At 41.8% G+C, this 21,783-nt stretch overlaps 1 protein-coding gene across 1 annotated transcript; it reads right to left on the bottom strand.

Moving 5' to 3' along the window:
• Positions 1-3,310: 3,310 nt before the first annotated feature.
• On the bottom strand, positions 3,311-18,930 carry LOC120930615 (extracellular calcium-sensing receptor-like). The gene is made up of 6 exons (XM_040341791.1): positions 18,647-18,930; positions 17,416-17,707; positions 13,909-14,727; positions 13,599-13,826; positions 4,573-4,696; positions 3,311-4,485 (listed from the first exon to the last, which is right to left on the bottom strand). Exons 1-6 carry the CDS (start codon positions 18,928-18,930, stop codon positions 3,587-3,589), a joined length of 2,646 nt encoding a protein of 881 aa, XP_040197725.1. The 3' UTR covers positions 3,311-3,586.
• Positions 18,931-21,783: the final 2,853 nt, after the last annotated feature.

Genomic DNA, 21,783 nt, shown 5'->3' with positions numbered 1-21,783 from the left:
CCGCGTCATCATCGCGGCGACGGCGCGACACGTCACCGCGGACGGAATTCCGCGGGGATTTTGATATCATGGTTAGTACAACCATGAGATCAAAATCCGCCAGAGGATTTATCCGCGGAAACGGTCCCCCAGACCGTTTCCGCGGATAATTCCTCTCGTGTGTACTAGGCCTTACACTTTGAATGACAATTCTTCAGTCATGCAACACTCTACCCAAATTAATTTTATATCTTTTTTTAAAACTGATAGAGCTTTCTTTTGGATGTTCTATGGAGAATGCCAAGATAGACTCTCACTTCATGAAGGTATGCCTGGGCAGCCACACTAGAATAGTTAATTTAGGGCAGTCGTCATCAACCTTGTCCTCAGGGCCCACTAACAGGCCAGGTTTGCAAGATAACTCAAAAGTCATCCCAGGTGATATCACTTGCTGCTCAGTGATTGCAGTATTCTAGTCTGCATCTCCCCAAGGTAATACATAAAACCTGTCCTGTTAGTCTGCCCTGAGGACAGGGTTGATGACCACTGATTTAGGGAGAAGGACATTGTACATATTGAACTCTCATGCTGTGACCTGTTAAGTAAATTTACATTAACCATTTTCAGCCTGGTCTGAATTTACTCAAAGGAGTGCATGTTGGTTTTGGTGTATCAAAACAACCTGGGTCTGTAAAGCACTACAGTGTATGAAGTATCACTGCTACAAATAGTTAACTTGGCAAGTCAAGGAGAAAAGGAGTGAAGCTGGTAAGAGTAAGTACAAGTTCAAGACATCAAACAACCATTCGTTAGGTGTGGTACCTGGTAAGCGAGGGGGGTCAATGTTCTGAAGCCCTGTACACACAGCCCAGAATCTCGCCCAGGAAAAAAACTTTGTTTTTCCTGACGAGATTCTTGGCAAAAATCTCTTGCCGGCTGAGTTTACAGACACTCCATTCAAAAGAACCACTGTTCTTTTGAATGGCACGAAGGCGGTGACAACATAGACTACATCGTCACATTCGATGTAGTCGCCGCCATCTTGCTACACCCTACCTATGCCTAGGAAACTACCCCTCATGCGTCAAAGTCATTTCGAGCATGCGCGAGTTTCCACCGCGACAGGTAAAAATATACACACTCTCGGGTTTCTCGGCAGAAAAACACTGCTGAGAATCACGACGAGAAAATAGAGAGCAGGTTCTCTATTTTTCTCGTCAAGGTTTTGGGCAGTTTTCTTGATGAGAAACCTGAAAGCCTCGTATCCACGCTCGTGTATGAGGCTTGACTCCCTCCCTATTGGTCGGTATCCAATATCAACTGGATTTGAACCCGCATTATGGAGATCTATGGCCTGGTCATGAGGTAGGGAAGTGAAGGAGTTAATAAGTGCACGCATGAGGTCTGCTCTATGTGCACTTTGGGACCCCATTATGTTACTTGGAGTGAGTTACCAGAGGGACGCTGGACTGGAGGAGTGGGCGCAAGGCTTAGCATGTCCCTTCTAATGAGACATATACGTTACAGTGTGTAGTGACATGGGATGTCATTACATGCCTGACAAAGGGGTCCTGCGGGACTCCGAAACGTTGCACTCTCCTTGTGTTGTGATCATGCAATAAACTATCCATTTGGATGCTATTTATGTTGTTCCATGGTGTGCTGGCAAATATCTTCGTTGTGACTTCAACCAGTATCCAGCTGGTTGTTGCTGCAGCGCACAAATTTGAGAGCTCATCCAGGAATTTGTGCGATGGGAATATTAAGTATTACTTGTGCTGGGGCCAAGTCATGGCTTGTGCTTGAGAGAGTCATCATGTGTGTGTTCAGGGGCATCCACTGCTAGCTTGGAGGCTGGTTTCATCACATCCATGACAGATCCAGCTGGGTAGTGGCGTAGCACGGTGCGGCACGAGGTTAAGGGCCATCCCTTATACAAGATTGTGTGGGATTTTGCTGTGCAGCCTTTACACCTTTCTTCAACATTACAAGTCACAGGGATCGGTAAATGGGCACTTGCCCAACCTCTCATGATAAGGGACACTGCATGCAGACAACATTGTCTTTCTCTTTGCCTACAATTGTAGGACTCTGTGTTACACTCACTCCCTGCCAAGCAACAACAGTGTTCATCTTGTTTCAGGATGCCACAGGCACACTTTGCATCACCAACAAGGGATTAATATTCATGGTGCCATAAAGGCCCCACTTTCACACGGGGAAGTGGGACCTTTTAATATATTCTGAAATCAGCTATTGTTTTCCTTTTGACTGTTCTTTACTATCAGTATTACTGGTAATGTTAAAATTTCAGAAAATGACAAACTGATATTGCTGAATTCTATTGCTTTTAAAGCGGTTGTAAATCCCTCTTGTTAATTTTTACCTACAGGTAAGCCTATATTAAGGCTTACCTGAAGGTAAAATGAATACCTCCTAAACATGCACCGTTTACGAGATATTCAACTTGCATGAAGTTAGTGACATCACTGGCAGATGCACTCTGAAGGTCTGGCATACCTCGCTGATACTTCAGAGCCTCGTGCCAAAACAGAGGGCTCACTCGCAGGAGTGACATAATCGCGGCTCTGGCCAATCACAAACCCGTCACGAGTGAACCCGGAAGAGAGACACAGGGACATGTCAGCCCCCTCAGCAGTGACATTACAGTATTGGAGGGCTTCTTTCCAAGGTGAGTATTTCTTGGAATGAAGCCCTCCAGCGCTAGTATGCAATGCATACTAGCACATTATGCCATTGCCTTGCAGGTTTTTTTGTTTTGCAACAACCTCTTTAATTCCTCAGTAAGCAAAGCTCAACGGTTTCACTTGAATTTTGTGTGTGTTTCTAATTGTCTTGGTTACTACCAAAATGTCTGAACCTAGGGTGTCAGAGGTGTCGGAGGACTTGAAAGTTTGGGGCAACCAGTGGGGTACAGATTCATTAAGCAGCCCTCATGCGGGTAGTGATACACACAGATGCGCTTAAAAAAATTACAATTAGGACGGGGTGGCTGGATTACGGAGGAGGTGAGTGTAATGCTTTGCATTTGATCCAGAATGCATATTAACTGTTAATTTGTTTATTCCATTTTAGTCTACAATTTTTTTTAATTTTCCAAAATGTGCAAAAAAATATCAAATATAACTTCCATGCAATGTAAGAACAGTTCTGAAAAAATTGTTAATATGCATATCCCTATCCCATATCCCTGCCAAAATCTCATACTCTGCTTGTGTAATTGGCTCCCTGCTTTTCACAAAACTCCTTAATTTGATACAAACAACATTTCCAGGCATCCCCTGCAATAAGAGCGTTATTTTGTGAGCCACTCTACAAGACTCATCCATTTCTAAAGGGATGCATACACTGCAGGTTTTTCCACCACAACACAGAGATTGCTCAGGTTTTTGTAATGAATTCAGACCTTCCCATTTAGAAATCAGTAAGAGAAAGAACATGGTGAAACAAACAGCAATTCCTTCAAAACAGAGAAAGTTATGAATCTACAAAATATTTTCCTAAAATGCTTACAACATAAACAGTTCTATGATTACATAACTATAGTCCCGCATATGATAGATGTCTACATTTTTGGTTTTCAGACTCAGTTTTTCTTCATCAATAGTCCTTTAGAGTTCATATCTGGTCGAAACAATATGATGAAACATTTTGGCAGGAAAATACAAACCACAAGAGCCCAGGTAGAAGATAAGATGGCAAAGATCTCTGTGGCCACAGTATACTTCCCTCGTGAGCTGAGAGAGGCTGGGATGTAGGAAATCCAAACACTGAGGAAAGCCAACATGCTAAATGTAATATACTTGGCCTCATTGAAGCTGTCAGGTAATCTTCTGGCCAAGAACGCAACAATAAAACTGATGGTGGCTAGGAGACCAAGGTATCCTAACATGAACCAGAATGCAGTAGGAGAACCTTCATTGCAGCTCAAAATAATCACCCCTGACTGAGAGTTAGGGTCAAACTCTGGAAAAGGAGGTGAAGAAGAAAGCCAAGTCACACAGATGGATACTTGGATTAGTAAACAAAGGACAATGAGTGAGTAGGATCCTCGTACACCAGTAAACTTTCTTAACTGACTTCCTGGCTTGGTGGCTTTGAAGGCAATGACGACTGTAATAGTTTTGGCAAGAACACAAGAGATACACAATGCAAAGGCCAAACCAAATGTAACCTGGCGGAGAAGGCACTTATCTAGTTGCGGGTATCCAATAAACGCCAATGAGCAAAGGAAGCAGAGACACAAAGATATGAGTAAAAGACAGCTTAAAGACCAGTTGTTGGCTCGCACTATTGGTGTGGTCCTATAATAGATGAACAATCCCAAAATTCCAAGTGGGACAACAGAGGAGAATATGGCAATGGTAACCAAGATAATGCCAAGTGCTTCACTGTAGGAGAGGAACTCAATGGGCCTTGGCAAACATGCACCTTGCTGGACATTAGGCCACATATCCCAGGGGCAAGGGAGGCAGTTGACAGCATCTAGAGAGAAAAGCTAGTTTCAGTATTGTATAAAGCACAGTTTGTGTGTAGAAACCTAAAATAATCAAACATACTCTTATAAAGCACCTGTTTCATTGGAGATTTGTCCCTGAGGGCATGGTACACACTGGAAACAGCAGATTGGCTTTTCATGAATAGTCGCCTTCATAAATCCTGGAGAACAGCTAGAACTGCACTTTGATGGTGGAACCTTAATGAAAATAAATAGAAAATGCATAAAGGAATCAGAAAACAGATTCTAAAAAATTCAGCAGAATCTGACTGCTAACGTGGGTACACCCTGCCATGCAACATAATTAAGGTGGTTCTAAACTCAGATTAGGTGGTCATTTAAGTAAGAAAGGATGAGCAATGAACAATGTCGAGTTGAGACTGGTGGCTAGTGTTCCAATATTTTATTTATTGTTTAGGTGAACCCTGTAGGAGGGTCTTAAAGGAGCATTAAATACCAGGATTGCATTACATACAGAGTGCAGAGTTCAGATGGGTTACACATAGAGTGCAGAGCTTTCACTTGTAAACACAGAAACTGGACTTCTGTGTTTACAAGTGATTGTGGTGAGCAGCCCCCCCCCAAGGGTCGGAGCCAGAGGTGGTGGCACTTCCACCAAGTTCACCCTGAAAAAAAGCCCTGGGTGAACCTATATTTTGCTGATAGCAACAGGTTCACTTAAAACAGGCCTCCCCAGTAGCACATGTTTAGGCTATTAGTTGAGATGTCTTACACAGACATAGCTGTCACATGGAATGATTCACATGCTCCTCCATATCTGGAGGTATTTTCATCCTTCCAAACAGCTGAACAAAGTGTCAGGTGAGTGAAGAAACCACACGTATATGCACCTGGTGGGGCTGGCATTAGAGCAAACTTGCATCCTCTGCATGGACAAAACACAGACATGTAAGATGGCTTCTGGTTGGTTGACTGCTGGTGCTACATTGCTCAAGCTCCCGCCCCTCTACCTCTTGGATAGGACAACGACCCACTGCTATAGCTAAGAGTCTCAGCCATATTGTTCCCACTCCTTGCCATAGGCCTTCCCTTGGCATCCCTGCCCATTACCCTATATATTCACAAGAAAGGAATGTCCACGCAAAGTTATAGTTTCCGCTAGACATTAGGGGTGTCAAATTAAATCGCTGCATCGGTGCATCGCGATTCGGGTGTCCCCGATGCGGCACCGATGCATGCGACCGTAATAATCAATGTTTAGCCCCGCCCCCTCCCGAGAGCGCTCCGTTCAGATGGTACCATTTTTCACAGCGCTCATTTGACTGCCCGGCCCGCCTCTCTCCTCTTACAACTCACGTCTCTCCTGGCGTCAGCCCCGCCCACTGACTGTAACTATCAGATCAGTAGAAAGGCGGGAGGGGCTGACGCCAGGAGAGGCGTAAGAGCAGAGTGGACAATTCAGCTGCGAAGAGTTTGAAGAAAACAAGCAGTGAGCTCAGAGTCACCTTAGTAGAAGCGTGCTCAGGAAACTCTGCCCCTATGAAACAGAGCTTGGCCAATCACATGGGAGGAAAATTAGCAAGTCACATGTTCCTCCATAGCTAGAAGCTCCAGATTCTTCAGTGCCAGTGGCTGATCTGATTGGCAGGGGTGTGAATCAAAGGTAAGTACAGGTCATTCTCAAAAAAATAGCATATTGTGATAAAGTTCATTATTTTCTGTAATGTACTGATAAACATTAGACTTTCATATATTTTAGATTGATTACACACAACTGAAGTAGTTCAAGCCTTTTTATTGTTTTAATATTAATGATTTTGGCATACAGCTCATGAAAACCCCAAATTCCTATCTCAAAAAATTAGCATATCATGAAAAGGTTCTTAACCTAATCATATGAATCAACTTATTAACTCTAAACACCTGCAAAAGATTCCTGAGGCTTTTAAAAACTCCCAGCCTGGTTCATTACTCCAAACCGCAATCATGGGTAAGACTGCCGACCTGACTGCTGTCCAGAAGGCCATCATTGACACCCTCAAGCAAGAGGGTAAGACACAGAAAGAAATTTCTGAACGAATAGGCTGTTCCCAGAGTGCTGTATCAAGGCACCTCAGTGGGAAGTCTGTGGGAAGGAAAAAGTGTGTCAGAAAACGCTGCACAACGAGAAGAGGTGACCGGACCCTGAGGAAGATTGTGGAGAAGGACCGATTCCAGACATTGGGGGACCTGCAGAAGCAGTGGACTGAGTCTGGAGTAGAAACATCCAGAGCCACCGTGTACAGGCGTGTGCAGGAAATGGGCTACAGGTGCCGCATTCCCCAGGTCAAGCCACTTTTGAACCAGAAACAGCGGCACAAGCGCCTGACCTGGGCTACAGAGAAGCAACACTGGACTGTTGCTCAGTGGTCCAAAGTACTTTTTTTGGATGAAAGCAAATTTTGCATGTCATTCGGTAATCAAGGTGCCAGAGTCTGGAGGAAGACTGGGGAGAGGGAAATGCCAAAATGCCTGAAGTCCAGTGTCAAGTACCCACAGTCAGTGATGGTCTGGGGTGCCATGTCAGCTGCTGGTGTTGGTCCACTGTGTTTTATCAAGGGCAGGGTGAATGCAGCTAGCTATCAGGAGATTTTGGAGCACTTCATGCTTCCATCTGCTGAAAAGCTTTATGGAGATGAAGATTTCATTTTTCAGCACGACCTGGCACCTGCTCACAGTGCCAAAACCACTGGTAAATGGTTTACTGACCATGGTATTACTGTGCTCAATTGGCCTGCCAACTCTCCTGACCTGAACCCCATAGAGAATCTGTGGGATATTGGGAAGAGAAAGTTGAGAGACGCAAGACCCAACACTCTGGATGAGCTTAAGGCCGCTACCGAAGCATCCTGGGCCTCCATAACACCTCAGCAGTGCCACAGGCCGATTGCCTCCATGCCACGCCGCATTGAAGCAGTCATTTCTGCAAAAGGATTCCCGACCAAGTATTGAGTGCATAACTGAACATAATTATTTGAAGGTTGACTTTTTTTTTATTAAAAACACTTTTCTTTTATTGGTCGGATGAAATATGCTATTTTTTTGAGATAGGAATTTTGGGTTTTCATGAGCTGTATGCCAAAATCATCAATATTAAAACAATAAAAAGGCTTGAACTACTTCAGTTGTGTGTAATGAATCTAAAATATATGAAAGTCTAATGTTTATCAGTACATTACAGAAAATAATGAACTTTATCACAATATGCACATTTTTTGAGAATGACCTGTATGTGCTGCTGAAGAGAAGGGCAATAATGACAACCTTTTGAGTCACTCTACATGGGTAAAGCACAGGTAAGCTTAAAGATGCACACACAAAACAGTTGCAAACATTAACATTTGTTTTTTTGTGCTTTTAAAATGCAAGCAGCTGAAGCTTTCTGTACTGTTGCTAGTGGCATTGTTTTAAAGGATTTTGCACAGAAAATAACACTTTGCTGAATGGCATAATTGTTGCCATAGTGGATTTGTAATTTTCCACGATCTGCATGCAAAAGCAAACCTGACCTCTCCCAAAGTGCTTTGTATCTTGTCCTGAAAACAGAATATTTTTGGTGGCATTATAGCTAGCCTGAAACGCCATTGACAGCAGATGCCTTCAGCGCTTAGTGTTTGTCTGTGCACAAACCACTCAGCCTGTTAGTTAAATAAATCATAGCTTCACGCATTGAGTGCTGAAGTTCCCACCAGCCTTGTCTTGTGGCTGACACAGCAAGAGTATGGGAGGACTAAAGTAAGAGGCTAGTCCAAAGGAAGCAAAGAAAGAGAGAACATGAGAATGAGAGACACTCTCCTGGGACATCACATAGGAGAGAGGCGGGCCGGGCAGTCAGTCACATTAGCGTGGCATATACAAACACTACCCTCCCGCCTTTCTACTAATCTGATAGTTAGTCATCTCCTGTAGCATGTCTGCAGTCTCTGACCATCTCCTGTAGCATGTCCACAGTCTCTGACCATCTCCTGTAGCATGTCTGCAGTCTCTGACCATCTCCTGTAGCACGTCTGCAGTCTCTGACCATCTCCTGTAGGATGTCTGCAGTCTCTGACCATCTCCTGTAGCATGTCTGCAGTCTCTGACCATCTCCTGTAGCATGTCTGCAGTCTCTGACCATCTCCTGTAGCATGTCTGCAGTGTCTGACCATCTCCTGTAGCATGTCTGCAGTGTCTGACCATCTCCTGTAGCATGTCTGCAGTCTCTGACCATCTCCTGTAGCATGTCTGCAGTCTCTGACCATCTCCTGTAGCATGTCCGCAGTCTCTGACCATCTCCTGTAGCATGTCTGCAGTCTCTGACCATCTCCTGTAGCATGACCGCAGTCTCTGACCATCTCCTGTAGCATGTCTGCTGTGTTTAGACTTTGCTACATGCAGGAAGTGTTATTGTGTGTGTTTTTTAAGAACAGATAGAAAAAAAAAGTACTTACATTTTTTTGATGAAAGCCATGCGCACTTGCGCTGCAATCGTGATGCATTGTGATGCATCGCGGAATCAAATCGAATTGTGGACTTGATAATCGTAATCGCATCGAATCGTGAGACCGGTGAAGATGGGCAGCCCAACTAGACATGTGCATTCATTTTCGTCTGGATTTTAGGGATTTTAACAAACGATAATGAACATGCAGAATCCGAAATCCGAAAGATCCCACATAAAAATGCATTATTTACGTTTTGTTGCGACAACATTTCGATATTGATAGAAGATTCGACATGACGGTGACAATAGCGATCTGTGTCTATCTAACCTGCAGTCGAATGTGCCTTACCTAATAGTCCAAGATTATTCGACATAGAGAGAAAAGATTTGTCATTATAGAGACATGAGGATTCAACGAAGCAGCTAAAAACATACGATCGCCACGAGCGGACATTTATGGTCAAATGCTACGCCCATAGGCCAGTAGAAGAATTCTAATGTTGGTTGACTAGTAATAATAATTAATAAATATAATTATTACCAGTCATACAACATTAGAATTCTACTATAGCTTGTGGGCGGAGCATTCGATCGGAAATGTACGATTGCGGCGTCGTACAGTTTAGCTGCTTCGTTGAATCTTCTTAGAACATTCAACGGACACCATAAGCCTTTAATTGGCAGATTGGACCTTAATTAATTTGGATTTTTTGGACGAATGCATTTTTTAACGAAACCAAAAAAATAAAAACGAATTTCGGGAGTAACTAAATAAATGTATTTTTCGGATGAAAACTAAATTCCGAAACAAAATATTTCAGTGTGCACATGCCTAGTTTCTGCACTTTACTGTTGCTCTTCAAAGATAGAATTGACATCTCAAATCACATAGACTTAAAGTGGAGGTTCACCCAAAAAAATCAATTTTTAACATTGGATTGAGGCTAATTTTACTAAGCAGAATCGGGTGTTTTTTTAAAAATCAATGCAGTACTTACCGTTTTAGAGATAGATGTTCTCCGCCGCTTCCGGGTATGGGCTGCGGGACTGGGTGTTCCTATTTGATTGACAGCTCTTACGTCCGTCGCATACAGCGTGTCACGAGTTCCCGAAAGTAGCCGAACGTCGGTGCGCAGGCGCCGTATAGAGCTGCACCGACGTTCGGCTTCTTTCGGCAACTCGTGACGCGCTGTATGCGATCGTCGGAAGGCTGTCAATAAAATAGGAACGCCCAGTCCCGAAGATCATATCCGGAAGCCACGGAGAACATCTCTCTCTTAAACGGTAAGTACTGCATTGATTTTTAAAAAAACACCCGATACTGCTTAGTAAAATTAGCCTCAATCTAATGTTAATTTTTTTTTTTCGGGTGAACCCCCGCTTTAATATCCAGTGTTGCTTGGCAGACTTTGCTAATTACATATAGTGGATGGTCCGTAGCACATTGCACCTCATTATTACACCATCTTCCATTAATACTCCTCTCTTCTCCTTGGGAGCACCTCAGTATTGGGACCCAACTCTCTGAACTTACTCTCTCACTCCCCAGGGTCATCAGTACTCACTCAGAGGGCTCTGATATACCCATTAGGATTTGTGCATACAGCTCACGACACCCTTCCTTTTATTACAGAGATAGGACTGCTGCAGCTGAACCTCTTGATTATGTACACTTCATCCAGGTGTCACCAGAAGTCCCAGGGGGCATTAGTACATGCAGCAGAGAAAACAGGTCTGGCCTAAAAGGCCTTTTGTATCCTAGTCCAATTAGGCCACATTTAGTGAGACAGGATGACTACAGCATGTTCTCCCAGTTTTTGGACCATGTCACCCAAGGCCTTATACCCTACATTGGGCCACTGCAGTAGTTGACCAGATCCTCATAAGTGTGAAGTGTCTGATTCCCATGCCCCGAACACTTAGATCTCCTCCTATCATGGCTTTTATATGGGCAATGACTACACCCATGACATCACTACAGGAAGGCCTTTTCCGAAGAGGGGCCTTACACCCACTTACATCATTCCCTAATACACACTATCTTTGGATTCAACCACCTAGTGGCAGACTAGCTAACTGCACCTGCTTACAGGCATGCTATCTTTCTCTTCATTCAGAAAATGTTCTTTCACTACCAGTCCCAAAGACCTCAAAGGAAGGGTCACTTGCTTTTCATAGAAGCTATAAGGCTGAGACTCTAAGAAGTACTGAGTGGTCATTTGATTGCAGTACACGTAGTACTCTGAAGGAATAGTGCTTGAAAGTTGCTTGTGTTATGTGTCTACAGCGACATTTTTCCTATACCAGGACAACATTCAAGACCCCATGCATGTATCCCTATATGAATGTATTGAGCTGTTAAGATCACAGCTAGCGCCTTCACATGCCGCTAATTGTGCCAACAGTGTTCATTGCTGGCAAAACATAGACACACTGATTATTGTGACATTACAATAATTAAAGCAATCATACTATAATATCAATTACACAATGGCAAATTCTCTGCCCCAAACTAACAGGTCCATAAGGACTGTAGACAGGGACATGGAAAGGATGTCTAAAAGCACTTCAGCTTTTGGCACAGAGGTTTCCAGGAGATGTCATTGGTGTGCACTTCTCTATTTCCTGTATGCTGCCTACATGGAATAAGATTGAGCTCCCATGACTGGCCCCAGTGTACCCAAAACAATGGCGTTTGGAGTGGTGGGTGTTTTTTTTAGATCATACTATGGTACTGTATATATATTATAAGGGGGATACGATCAGTGATGCATGCTGCTGAGGTTTGTAAGTAGAGGGAGATGTCCTGCAGACTGACACATACTGGCCTCAGGGAGATATTGTGCAGATTGACCAGGGGGAATTTGGACTGGGAGCTTACTGATCTGGGCATTATTGTACTGGGATCTAACTGATCTGGGGGTATATACTGGGAGTTAACTGATCTTGGGGGGGTGTACTGGTGGTCTGCCAGTGCAATTCACCAACCCCCCAGGTCAGTCTATTTCCAAACTAGTTAGCTCCCAGTACAATATCCCCCCAGATCAATTAGCTCCCAGTCCCATTGCAGTATATTTGCAGATGTCTCTTAGCTGGATTTGACTGTTTATTTGCTATATGGGGATGTCAGTTTGCTGCACTGAGCCATCTCTTTGCTCTATGGGGATGTCTTTTTGCTGGAATGGGATGTTTCTTTGCAATATGGGGATGTATTATTGCTATATGGCGCTGTCTCTTTGCTGGATTGGGATGTCCCTTTGCCCAAGTTTTTCCTGCACTTTTATTCAACATGACGAGCAGGGTCCTCTGATTCCTCCTGTATTGAATTTATTTTAACTGTACTGTCTGCCCTCGTGTTGTAAATCACTGTGCAAACTGTTGGCGCTGTATAAATCCTGTATAATAATAATAACATGGCCGCCAACAAGCACAGTATAAATGCTGCTGTGATTTGTATAGCAAGTCCATAGCATAGAAAATTCTTGTCTGAGCCACTAACAAAACTCAGCTCAGTTCATGACTAATAGGATACTCCCCAATAGGTTCCCGAAAAGAAACTAGCAGCATTCATTTCTTTTTAGTGTTCTACCAGTGCTCAGCCTTTTCACTCAGCAGCAGGCTTGGAGAAATAGAAAGAGAGAAAGAGAGAGAGAGAGAGAGAGAGAGAGAGAGAGAAAGAGAAGGAAAGAAAGAAAGCCATGGGCAGCTGCAGCTCTGTAGTCCCAAAATCATACCTGGCCAACCGTATATCTGTTATTTTTGGAACTTTGTAATATCATTTACTTCATACACATGTTCAGCCCTTCTTACCTGTTTTTCCTTCTTCCCACAGTTACCAAAAGAAAGGAAAATCACATTATGGTATTACACCATGTAATGCCTTGTACACACGATCGGATTTCCCGTCGGAATAAACTCCAATGGGTTTTTCTGACGGAATTCCGCTCAAGCTGTCTTGCATACACACGGACACACCAAATTACGACCGTTGAAAATGTGGTGTCGTACAACACTACAACGAGCCTAGAATAATGAAGTTCAAAGCTTCAGAGCATGCGTCGAATCGTTTCTGAGCATGCATGTTTTTTTCTCCGTCGGAATTCCATACAGACGAACGGAGTTTCCGATAGAAATGTTTTCTGTCAGAAAAAAAGAGAACATGCTCTCTTTCTAAGTCTGTCGGAATTTCTGACGGAAAAAGTCCGATGGGGTATACAGTACACATGGTCGGAATATCCGATGAAAAAATTCCGTCTGACTTTTTCCATGTTCTTAACCGTTACATTCTTTACAACTCCACAAGGTGTTTCCACTGACAGCACTCCAGTAGGGTAGTCTTTCGCATTGCCATGTTTACAAAACACTCCCATGTGGCCTGTGCCAAGCTTGGCAAGGCCCACCAGACTGGAATGTAATGAGCTTTCCAGTGTCTAATCACTAAAATAAAACTGACACAGAACCATTTTCCCTCTAGCTGGTATTTGACCAAACTGTCTGTGAGTGTCTGTGTGACTGTGGTGGTATATTACAAGTCCCTCATGGGCAGAGATAGATATACACAGTTCTTTATATTTAGTAAACTATATAAACAGAGAAACAATAACTGATAAGTTTCCTAAAGAAGATGCATCTACATAGCATGAGTATATATATTTTTTTCATCTGGTGCAACCGTACCATTGTTTTGTTATTAACCCATACAATGCCAGCATGATTTAGACTCATGATGTTCCCATCTGTGGAGCTGGAGTCATATCTTCCTACTATAACTTGCTCCAAGGACCCAGTAGAACTCATCTGCCAGTTCACAATATCATAAAGGGCTGGAGGATCCCCGTTGTCATCAAAAAATATGTTTGTCTTGTCTTTAGTCTGAAACCTTGTTCTTTTAATATAATGGAGAAGCTGGAAAAGTACATTAAGAAGAGTTGCATTTAAAGCAAAACAAACAATACATATACTCAATTGAAAAATACAAGTAACATACTTGCCAAGGGTCAAAGGACAAAATATCTGCGCATTCATTATGAAATGGGCCTTTTCCTGGCTGGCAGTGAAGTAGACTGTCTAAGGCCCATGCAAACGCATAAACTGCAGTGTAGACATTGAAGGTTATTCCAAACTCAACTTTTAGCATTGACTTCCTTAGATTTTCTTCTCCAGTGCAGTCACGTGCTGTTTTGTTACTTATCCCGTCATCCAAAATCAGGTGGTTAGTCCATTTGCAAGAAAAAAATTCCTCCCAAAACTCTATTATAAAATAATTATTTGGAGCTTTTGATGGGTGTAAGCTGTAAATATACTCCATAAATCCTGGAAACTGTCCTCCATGGACAGCAAACCCAAGAGTGCCCATCAAGACATGCTGATACTTTTCTTTAGAAAGAATATTAGAGGTTGACCATGCTTCACTGGCTATCCAGATTCTATCAGTCACATTCTGTCTTGCTAACTCCTCTACAACTGGTAAAAAGTCTGGTTTGGAGGCCAACACTGCCACAACTTTGGCTGTTGATCCCTTGATAACTTTGACAATGTGTGGAGCATTCCTGTCGGCCTGGCCGGTCATAATTGTTTCTATGAAAGCTACACATACACCAGCATTGATTAATTCCTGCTTTACCGCCTGAAGACTTAGTTGACCATAGTCAGTATCGCTTGCTAGAAAGCCAACCCACGACCAACCAAAATACAGGATTAAGTTAGCAAGACCTTGGGACTGAAATACATCACTAGGTATGGTACGAAAGAAAGAAGGAAATATTTTTCTGTTGCTGAGAGTTGGGCTGGTTGAGAGGTAGCTTATCTGTGGATTAAAAAAATGATAGGAACCCTATTAGACATATTGGATAAACAGGGAACTTTCGTCTGTGGTAATTTATTTCCACCTACAGTACTGTATATATGTATGTATAGGATGTAATGTATGTTAAAGAGGATCATGTTTCTTTAATGCCCAGTAAAAAGTATTAAACGTCAACACTGTAGGGAAAAACTTAAAGACACTCATCTTACTCATCTTATATCTGGCCCCCAGTGGACTCGCCTAGGTAAGCCACATATAAGAATGAGATGAACAAGAAAAAGAGAAAGTATACTAGTAAATACTATCTTACTGAAGATATGGTCTGTCGTCTGCCCTATAAAAATATCTCTCGGATATGTAGTACACTCATCCATGTGGACACACAACCACCACTAATGGATGAGCCATACATATCTTCATTAAGACAGTATTTACTAGAAGACTTTCTCTTTTTCTTGTTTATCTCATTTTTATATGTGGCTATTAGATGGCAGGAGAGGCACACATTCCCCCATCTCTTCACACCGGATGGTGTTGGTGAGTAAGCCTTGTGTTTACTTATCTTCTAAATAGCCTGGAGACTTTATATTGAATGTAAGAGGATATAATAACCCTCATATTGTCTATTAGCTAGATTCAGGTAGACTTACGACGGGCGTATCAGTAGATACGCCGTCGTATATCCAAATCTGTGCAGTCGTATCTTTAAGCGTATGCTCAAATTGAGATATGCTTAAATGTTGCTAAGATACGACCGGCGTAAGTCTCCTACGCCGTCGTATCTTAGCTGTCTATTTACGCTGGCCGCTAGGGGCGTGTATGCTGATTTACGCCTAGAATATGTAAATCAGCAAGATACGCCTATTCACGAACGGACGCACGCCCGTTGCAGTAAAGATATGCCGTTTACGTAAGGCGTTTTCAGGTGTAAAGATAAACCACCAAAAAGATGGCACAGCCAATGTTAAGTATGGACGTCGGAACAGCGTAAAATTTTTCACGTTTTACGTCGTTTGCGTAACTCGTCTGTGAATGGGGCTGGGCGTACGTTACGTTCACGTCGAAAGTATTGACTATTTGCAACATGATTTGGAGCATGCGCACTGGGATACGTCCACGGACGGCGCATGCCATCATTTACGTGGGGTCACGATTAATTTACATAAAACACGCCCACCTCTTCCACATTTGAATTAGGCGGACTTACGCCGGCCAATTTACGCTACGCCGCCGCAACTTACGGAGCAAGTGCTTTGTGAATACTGCACTTGCCTCTCTAAATTGCGGCGACGTAACGTAAATAACAATAACAAAGTTAAGCCGCCCTACCTGAATCTAGCTATATATGTGTATATCAAGAGAAGTTTTACCAATTAACTTGGTAGGTGTAAATATTGTCGCATGGAGATAGAACTTTGCTTCACATATAGTGACATTGACCTCACCCTATAGGGATACCTGTTATGGTCATTTACATACATTTTATGACTTTATAATAATGGTTATGTTTTCGATAAATTGCCTTTTGGTATGTAGAGAAGCGCACCCTCGTCTAGTTCTAGTTCATTAATTTTCTTGTCACACCTGTAGGCCATGTGCCCCCTCTCCCAGAAGAATGGCCGAAAAAACTAACAGTTATCACCCCCTATGTCCTGTCTTGTTGTTAAAACATGAAAACAATTGTTTTCCACTCTTGTTATTCTGGAAGTCAGCATCCAATGGATTTTCTATACTAGCAACAAGATGTGGGGGTTGTTTATTGAGATTTTTGTTGGGCCCGACTTCTGGGGGGTCCAAATGGCCTACAGGTATGACTATAAAAAGAATGAACATCTTTTAAAGCTGCACAGCTTTTAATATCTGCCTCTTGACTGCATATGTTATTTTCTGGAAAAGGGGAATTAGTCTTTAAATAAAAACTGTATTAAAATGTATTTACCGGTAAAACTTTTTTTTTTAGTCTTAGAGCGATGAGGGGTTAGAATTTGTTTTATCTTTTTCTTGCTGTCTGTGTTACCGCATGAGAGATTTACTTTTTTCTATGTGTCCTAGCAACCATTGTCACTGGGACTTGAAAGTGAGGGTACTATCCGGTCATATTCAGGTAGTGCACTGCTTGCATTAAGAGAATACATTTAATAATGTATTAATGAATACATAGAAGCATTAAAGGGGTTGTAAAGGTACATGTTTTTTCACCTTAAAGCATTCTATGCATTAAGGTGAAAAAACACTTGATGATTAGCTGCCCCTTAGCCCCCCCGTCTACTTACGTGAACGTGCTCGATCGTTGCCCGGGCTTCTTGGCTCTTCTCGGCTCTTCATTGGATAGATTGATAGCAGCACAGCTATTGGCTCGCGCTGCTGTCAATCAAATCCAATGACGTGGCACGTCGGGGGCTATGGCCGCCAACTGTATCACACGGGAGCGCGCACGCAAGCAAACCCCCTCAGGAAAGAGCTTCCCAGAGGGGTTTTGCTCTTGCAGGTAGGAGCCAAGAGAGATACCGTGGGACCCAGAAGACAACATTTAAGGCCACTCTGTGCAAAACTAAATACACAGTGGGGGTAAGTATGACATGTTTGTTATTTTTATAAAAAAAAAAAACACAATCCTATAGTATCACTTTATTGTGTATCTTTTATATTTGCCCAGAGTTCAGCTTTAAGAAAAGTATTATTTTTTACCTGTGGATATCTATAAAGACCTAAAATGTGTGCCATTAGAATGGAGCGTGTAGATGCAGCATCACCAACAATACCAGCAAAAATGCCTGTTTGTTCACACTGATAATTTGGAATGCTTTCTTTTCCTCCGGATAACATCCACAAAGTTCCTTCTACTGCCCGTCTGAGTACAGTACAAGTGTCGAAGATCTGGTAGCCCAGGGTGATATTGGGAAGAAGGTCTGGATCCTTGTTGATCTCCTCTATGGCATATATCATGGCTGGCATTTTCTGGTAATTGTCAATGTCAAGGCTAGTGAAATGAATACAAATAATTATGCTCTTTATATATTAAAAGCATAAAAAAAAAGGTTAGTTAGTCAATGTCCAGCTTCTTCCAACCTATGCATATCCATGATTTCAGTGTACCATTTGAGAAAATGCGACTATCATATACAACGCATGGGATAGTGAGAGTTTTTGAAAGCCAATTTTTTTTTTTATAGGATGCATAGAATTTTATGTGCCTTGGAAAATAAGTCTTTCCAGTCCTTAATGCACTTACGTAATAGACTAGTTGTTTTCAAAGGGTAGATCACCTTTAAAAAATTTATTTACAACACAGTCAACTGTCCCCAGTAGGTTAGAAATCATGGTGCAGTGCAGTAAAGTTGAACTTTGTTTACATTACATACCTATAGGCCAAGGAGTATCCTCCGCAAATCCTGACCACAAAAGTAGCATTCAGAGCGATTTTAGATATTCTTCATAAAAGTCAGGATAGATGTTATGTTGAGCACGTCAGGATCACAGGACATTATGTTGAGATCCATCATCAAGGAGGATGAAACTAGCACTTCCCCTCGTCTACAAATCTGCACATGTGCAGTATTGGGAAGAAAGTTTGGATTCGGGATTATATGTAGGAGGGCATGGATCGCTCTGGGTGCTACTTTAAATTTTATTTTAATGGTGAGCTAACCCTTTAATATTAATGGTAGGTAGGATATAATAAAAATTAGGTGCATTATTTTTTTTAGCTTCTAGGAATGAGCTCAGGCATGTTAAGATCATGGTCCCAGCCCACCTGAGCTATCCTGTCAGGATGCTGTAAATTTACTTAGCCAATCATAGCTGGATATATTCAACTATAAGGAGAAACATGTCCCAATAATGGCATCATATTTATTATATTTTTTTTATTTTTCACACAGCAATAATTTTCTTAGTTATAAAAGATACATAGACTTACAGTTTGCATTTGAAATCCTCTGGCTTGCTGGTAAATGTGTTTTCAGTGTAGCTTCTGTCCACATGAATAGGGAAAGTTCCTCCAATCACCAGATCTCCTGGCTGCTTTACATGCCCATTGATAGGAGCAACTGGCAAGTGGCAACCACGCATGGGCTCCAGACAGTCCAACACATCCATAAGAACTACATAAAACACCCAAGACTTACTAAACAGCACGCGCATAGTACTGAACAACCCGGTCATGAGATTGTAGCTAAAAAACATTTCCACTCTGTAGGCCATGTAGGTGGTTTTTTAAAATTAAGTATGCTATACCTTCTGTTACCTGCTAGTAATGTACACAGAAGAAGACCACCATATTTTTTTTCTACGATGAAGCTCCAGATACTATATCCTTCTAGGGACCCATTATTTATAGGTGTAGTCCTTTAGTGCAAATCAAAAACTATGTTTTGGAGAAGACCTTCTTTAGTTAAATTTGCACATGTAAGGAGGCCTTAAAACATCAGTGTTGCACACAACACAAGACCTTCTTCATTCTATTAAGTGTTACACACAATGCAACACCTTCTTTATTTCTGTTTGTGTCTTAAAGGAGTTGATTTATGTATTTCCACTGTAACATGCAAGAGATGACTTCCCAGTTCCACCAATATTCCATGCAAGACAAAACCTTAATCATTATATTTGCATTTTATACAAGTGACATTCTGTATAAAGAATCCTAAATTTACTATATAACAAAAGAAGGAATTGAGTGTTGCAATGGTTTGATCTTTGTTGGTCTCAAAGCTGAGGATCATCTTAAGTTATTAATTTTAAGCAAAAAATAAGAAAAAAATAAGAAATCGACAACCAGACTTTTCATGGAAAACAGACTTCCATGTATGTGATGTGAATTGCATGCCCTAGAGAAGTTTTAAAGTTTAAATGGTGGTCTATGGTAGTCGCTTGTGTGAAGACTCTGACAGTTAATTTGATTGATGGAGAAATTGGCTTCGGGTGGAGACCACCTGTGACACCCAAGATGAGGCAATTTTGTCTCTTGCTTTTTCAGATGCCAACAGCTATCAGGCAAGACTTCATTACAAGCAGATATCACGTACACAATCACTTGCATGTAGGCACCACAGCAAAGCGTAGCTGACAGGTATTTTATACACTTCAAGTAATTAGCCTGAAGGGAATATAAGATTGAATCTGATCATTTGATGCAAATTGTTTTAAAGAGTTTAAATCTCCCAGGATATTATTACTATCAATACTTAATTTTATTTTTCCCTTGTCATAGCTGCCAGTATCAAAGGACACATTGACATTTGGGTAACTTATGTAAATCTAAATTATTATGTAGTAATAGTAAAAGTTCCTGATGTTGTGTTGATAATTATCTATCTCACTCTTCTGTAATGTACAGTTTATATGATAAAATGCTTTAAAGATCAATTCTGGGCAAAAAATAAATTTCCCATGCAAATGGGCTGTGCCCGCTTTGTACGATCAACTGCTCGTTTTGTCTGGGGGTGAGCAGAAAGCTTATACTCACCCAATCCTTCATTCCACCAGAAAACTGGGCTGCCCCATGGTCCAGCGGTGGACTGTTCCTAGCCTATAGAGCCTGCTCTGGGGTAGATGATGTCAACAGTTCACAATTCAAGACCGCTGGAGTTCGGGGGTGATGAAGCAGTCTTGCTCTGTGAGGATCAGAGGATTAGGTTATCTTCTTCTCTTCTCCCCTAGACCAAAACGAGTTTGGGAAAAGCCCCACTGCATGGGAAAACTTTTTTTGCCCGGAGATGGGCTTTAACCGCTTGCCGACCAGCCACCGCCATTATACTATGGCAGGTCAGCATGTTCCCACGAGCCGTCGTAGCTGTACGTCTATAATGGGGGAGGTATTGACACAGTCCCAAATAATCCACAATGGCTCAAAAGTGATATGGGCTAGAAATATTTAGACAGAATAAAGGTGGATAAAGTACCTGGATCAGATGGCATACACCCACGGATCCTAAAAGAATTGAGCTCTGTAAGTTCAAAGCCATTGTATCAAATTTTAGGGATTCATTAATGGCAGGAATAGTACAATTAGATTGGCGCAGTGCCAATGTGGTGCCTATATAAAAAAGGGAACAAAGTCTTTACCATGTATCTATAGACCTGTTAGTTTAACTTCTATAGTTGGGAAGATACTGAAGAGATTAATAAAAGACCACATAGATGAGTTATTGCTGTAAAAAAATATTTTAAGCAACAGACATCATGAATTCATGATAGACAGAAGTTGTCAGACAAACCTGATTTCTTTTTATGAAGAGGTAATAAAGACCTTGGACAGAGGAGTGGCTGTGGACATGGTATACTTGGATTTTGCAAAAGCATTCGATACAGTTCCCCCTCCCCACACGGCTCATGTGTAAGGTAAAGTCTACAGGCTTGGAAATATCAGTTTGTAAATGAATAGACAGCTGGCTAAAAAAAAAAAAAATTCAGAGAGTAGTGGTTAATGATTCTTACTCTGAATGGTCTAAGGTTATCAGTAGTGTACCCCAAGGTTCAGTGCTGGGACCCTTACTTTTTAATATCTTTATAAATGATATTGGGTCTGGGATCAAAAGTGGCAGATGAGGTTTAATGTTGATAAATGTAAAGTTGTGCACTTGGGGGCTAAGGATTTGCATGCATCATACATACTAGGGGGAGTACAACTGGGAGGATCTGTAGTGGAGAAGGATCTGGGGGTTTTGGTAGATCATAAGCTCAATAATGGCATGCTAAGCCAAGCTGCGGTTTCCAGAGCGAGCAAAGTCCTTTCTTGTATTAAGACAAATATGGACTTCAGAGAGAGAGATATCATTTTGCCCCTGTATAAATCATTAGTAAGACCTCATCTGGAATATGCAGTTCTGTTTTGGGCACCAGTTCTTAAAAAGCATATCGGGGAACTGGAGAAAGTGCAGAGAAGGGCAACCAAACTGATAAGAGGCATGGGAATGTAGGCCGAACAAACATAACTTATTTAATACATAATAACACAACACATATTCTTTCTTTTAATAATTTATTTAAATATACAATAAACATATTAAAAAAAAAAAATTGGCAAGAAATATGGCCGCGACACCTTTATTGGTA

Source organism: Rana temporaria, chromosome 3 (assembly GCF_905171775.1).
Source record: "Rana temporaria chromosome 3, aRanTem1.1, whole genome shotgun sequence".
NCBI lineage: Eukaryota > Metazoa > Chordata > Amphibia > Anura > Ranidae > Rana > Rana temporaria.
Note: the sequence above shows the minus strand (reverse complement) of the source record. Positions and strands in the feature narration are given on the sequence as shown.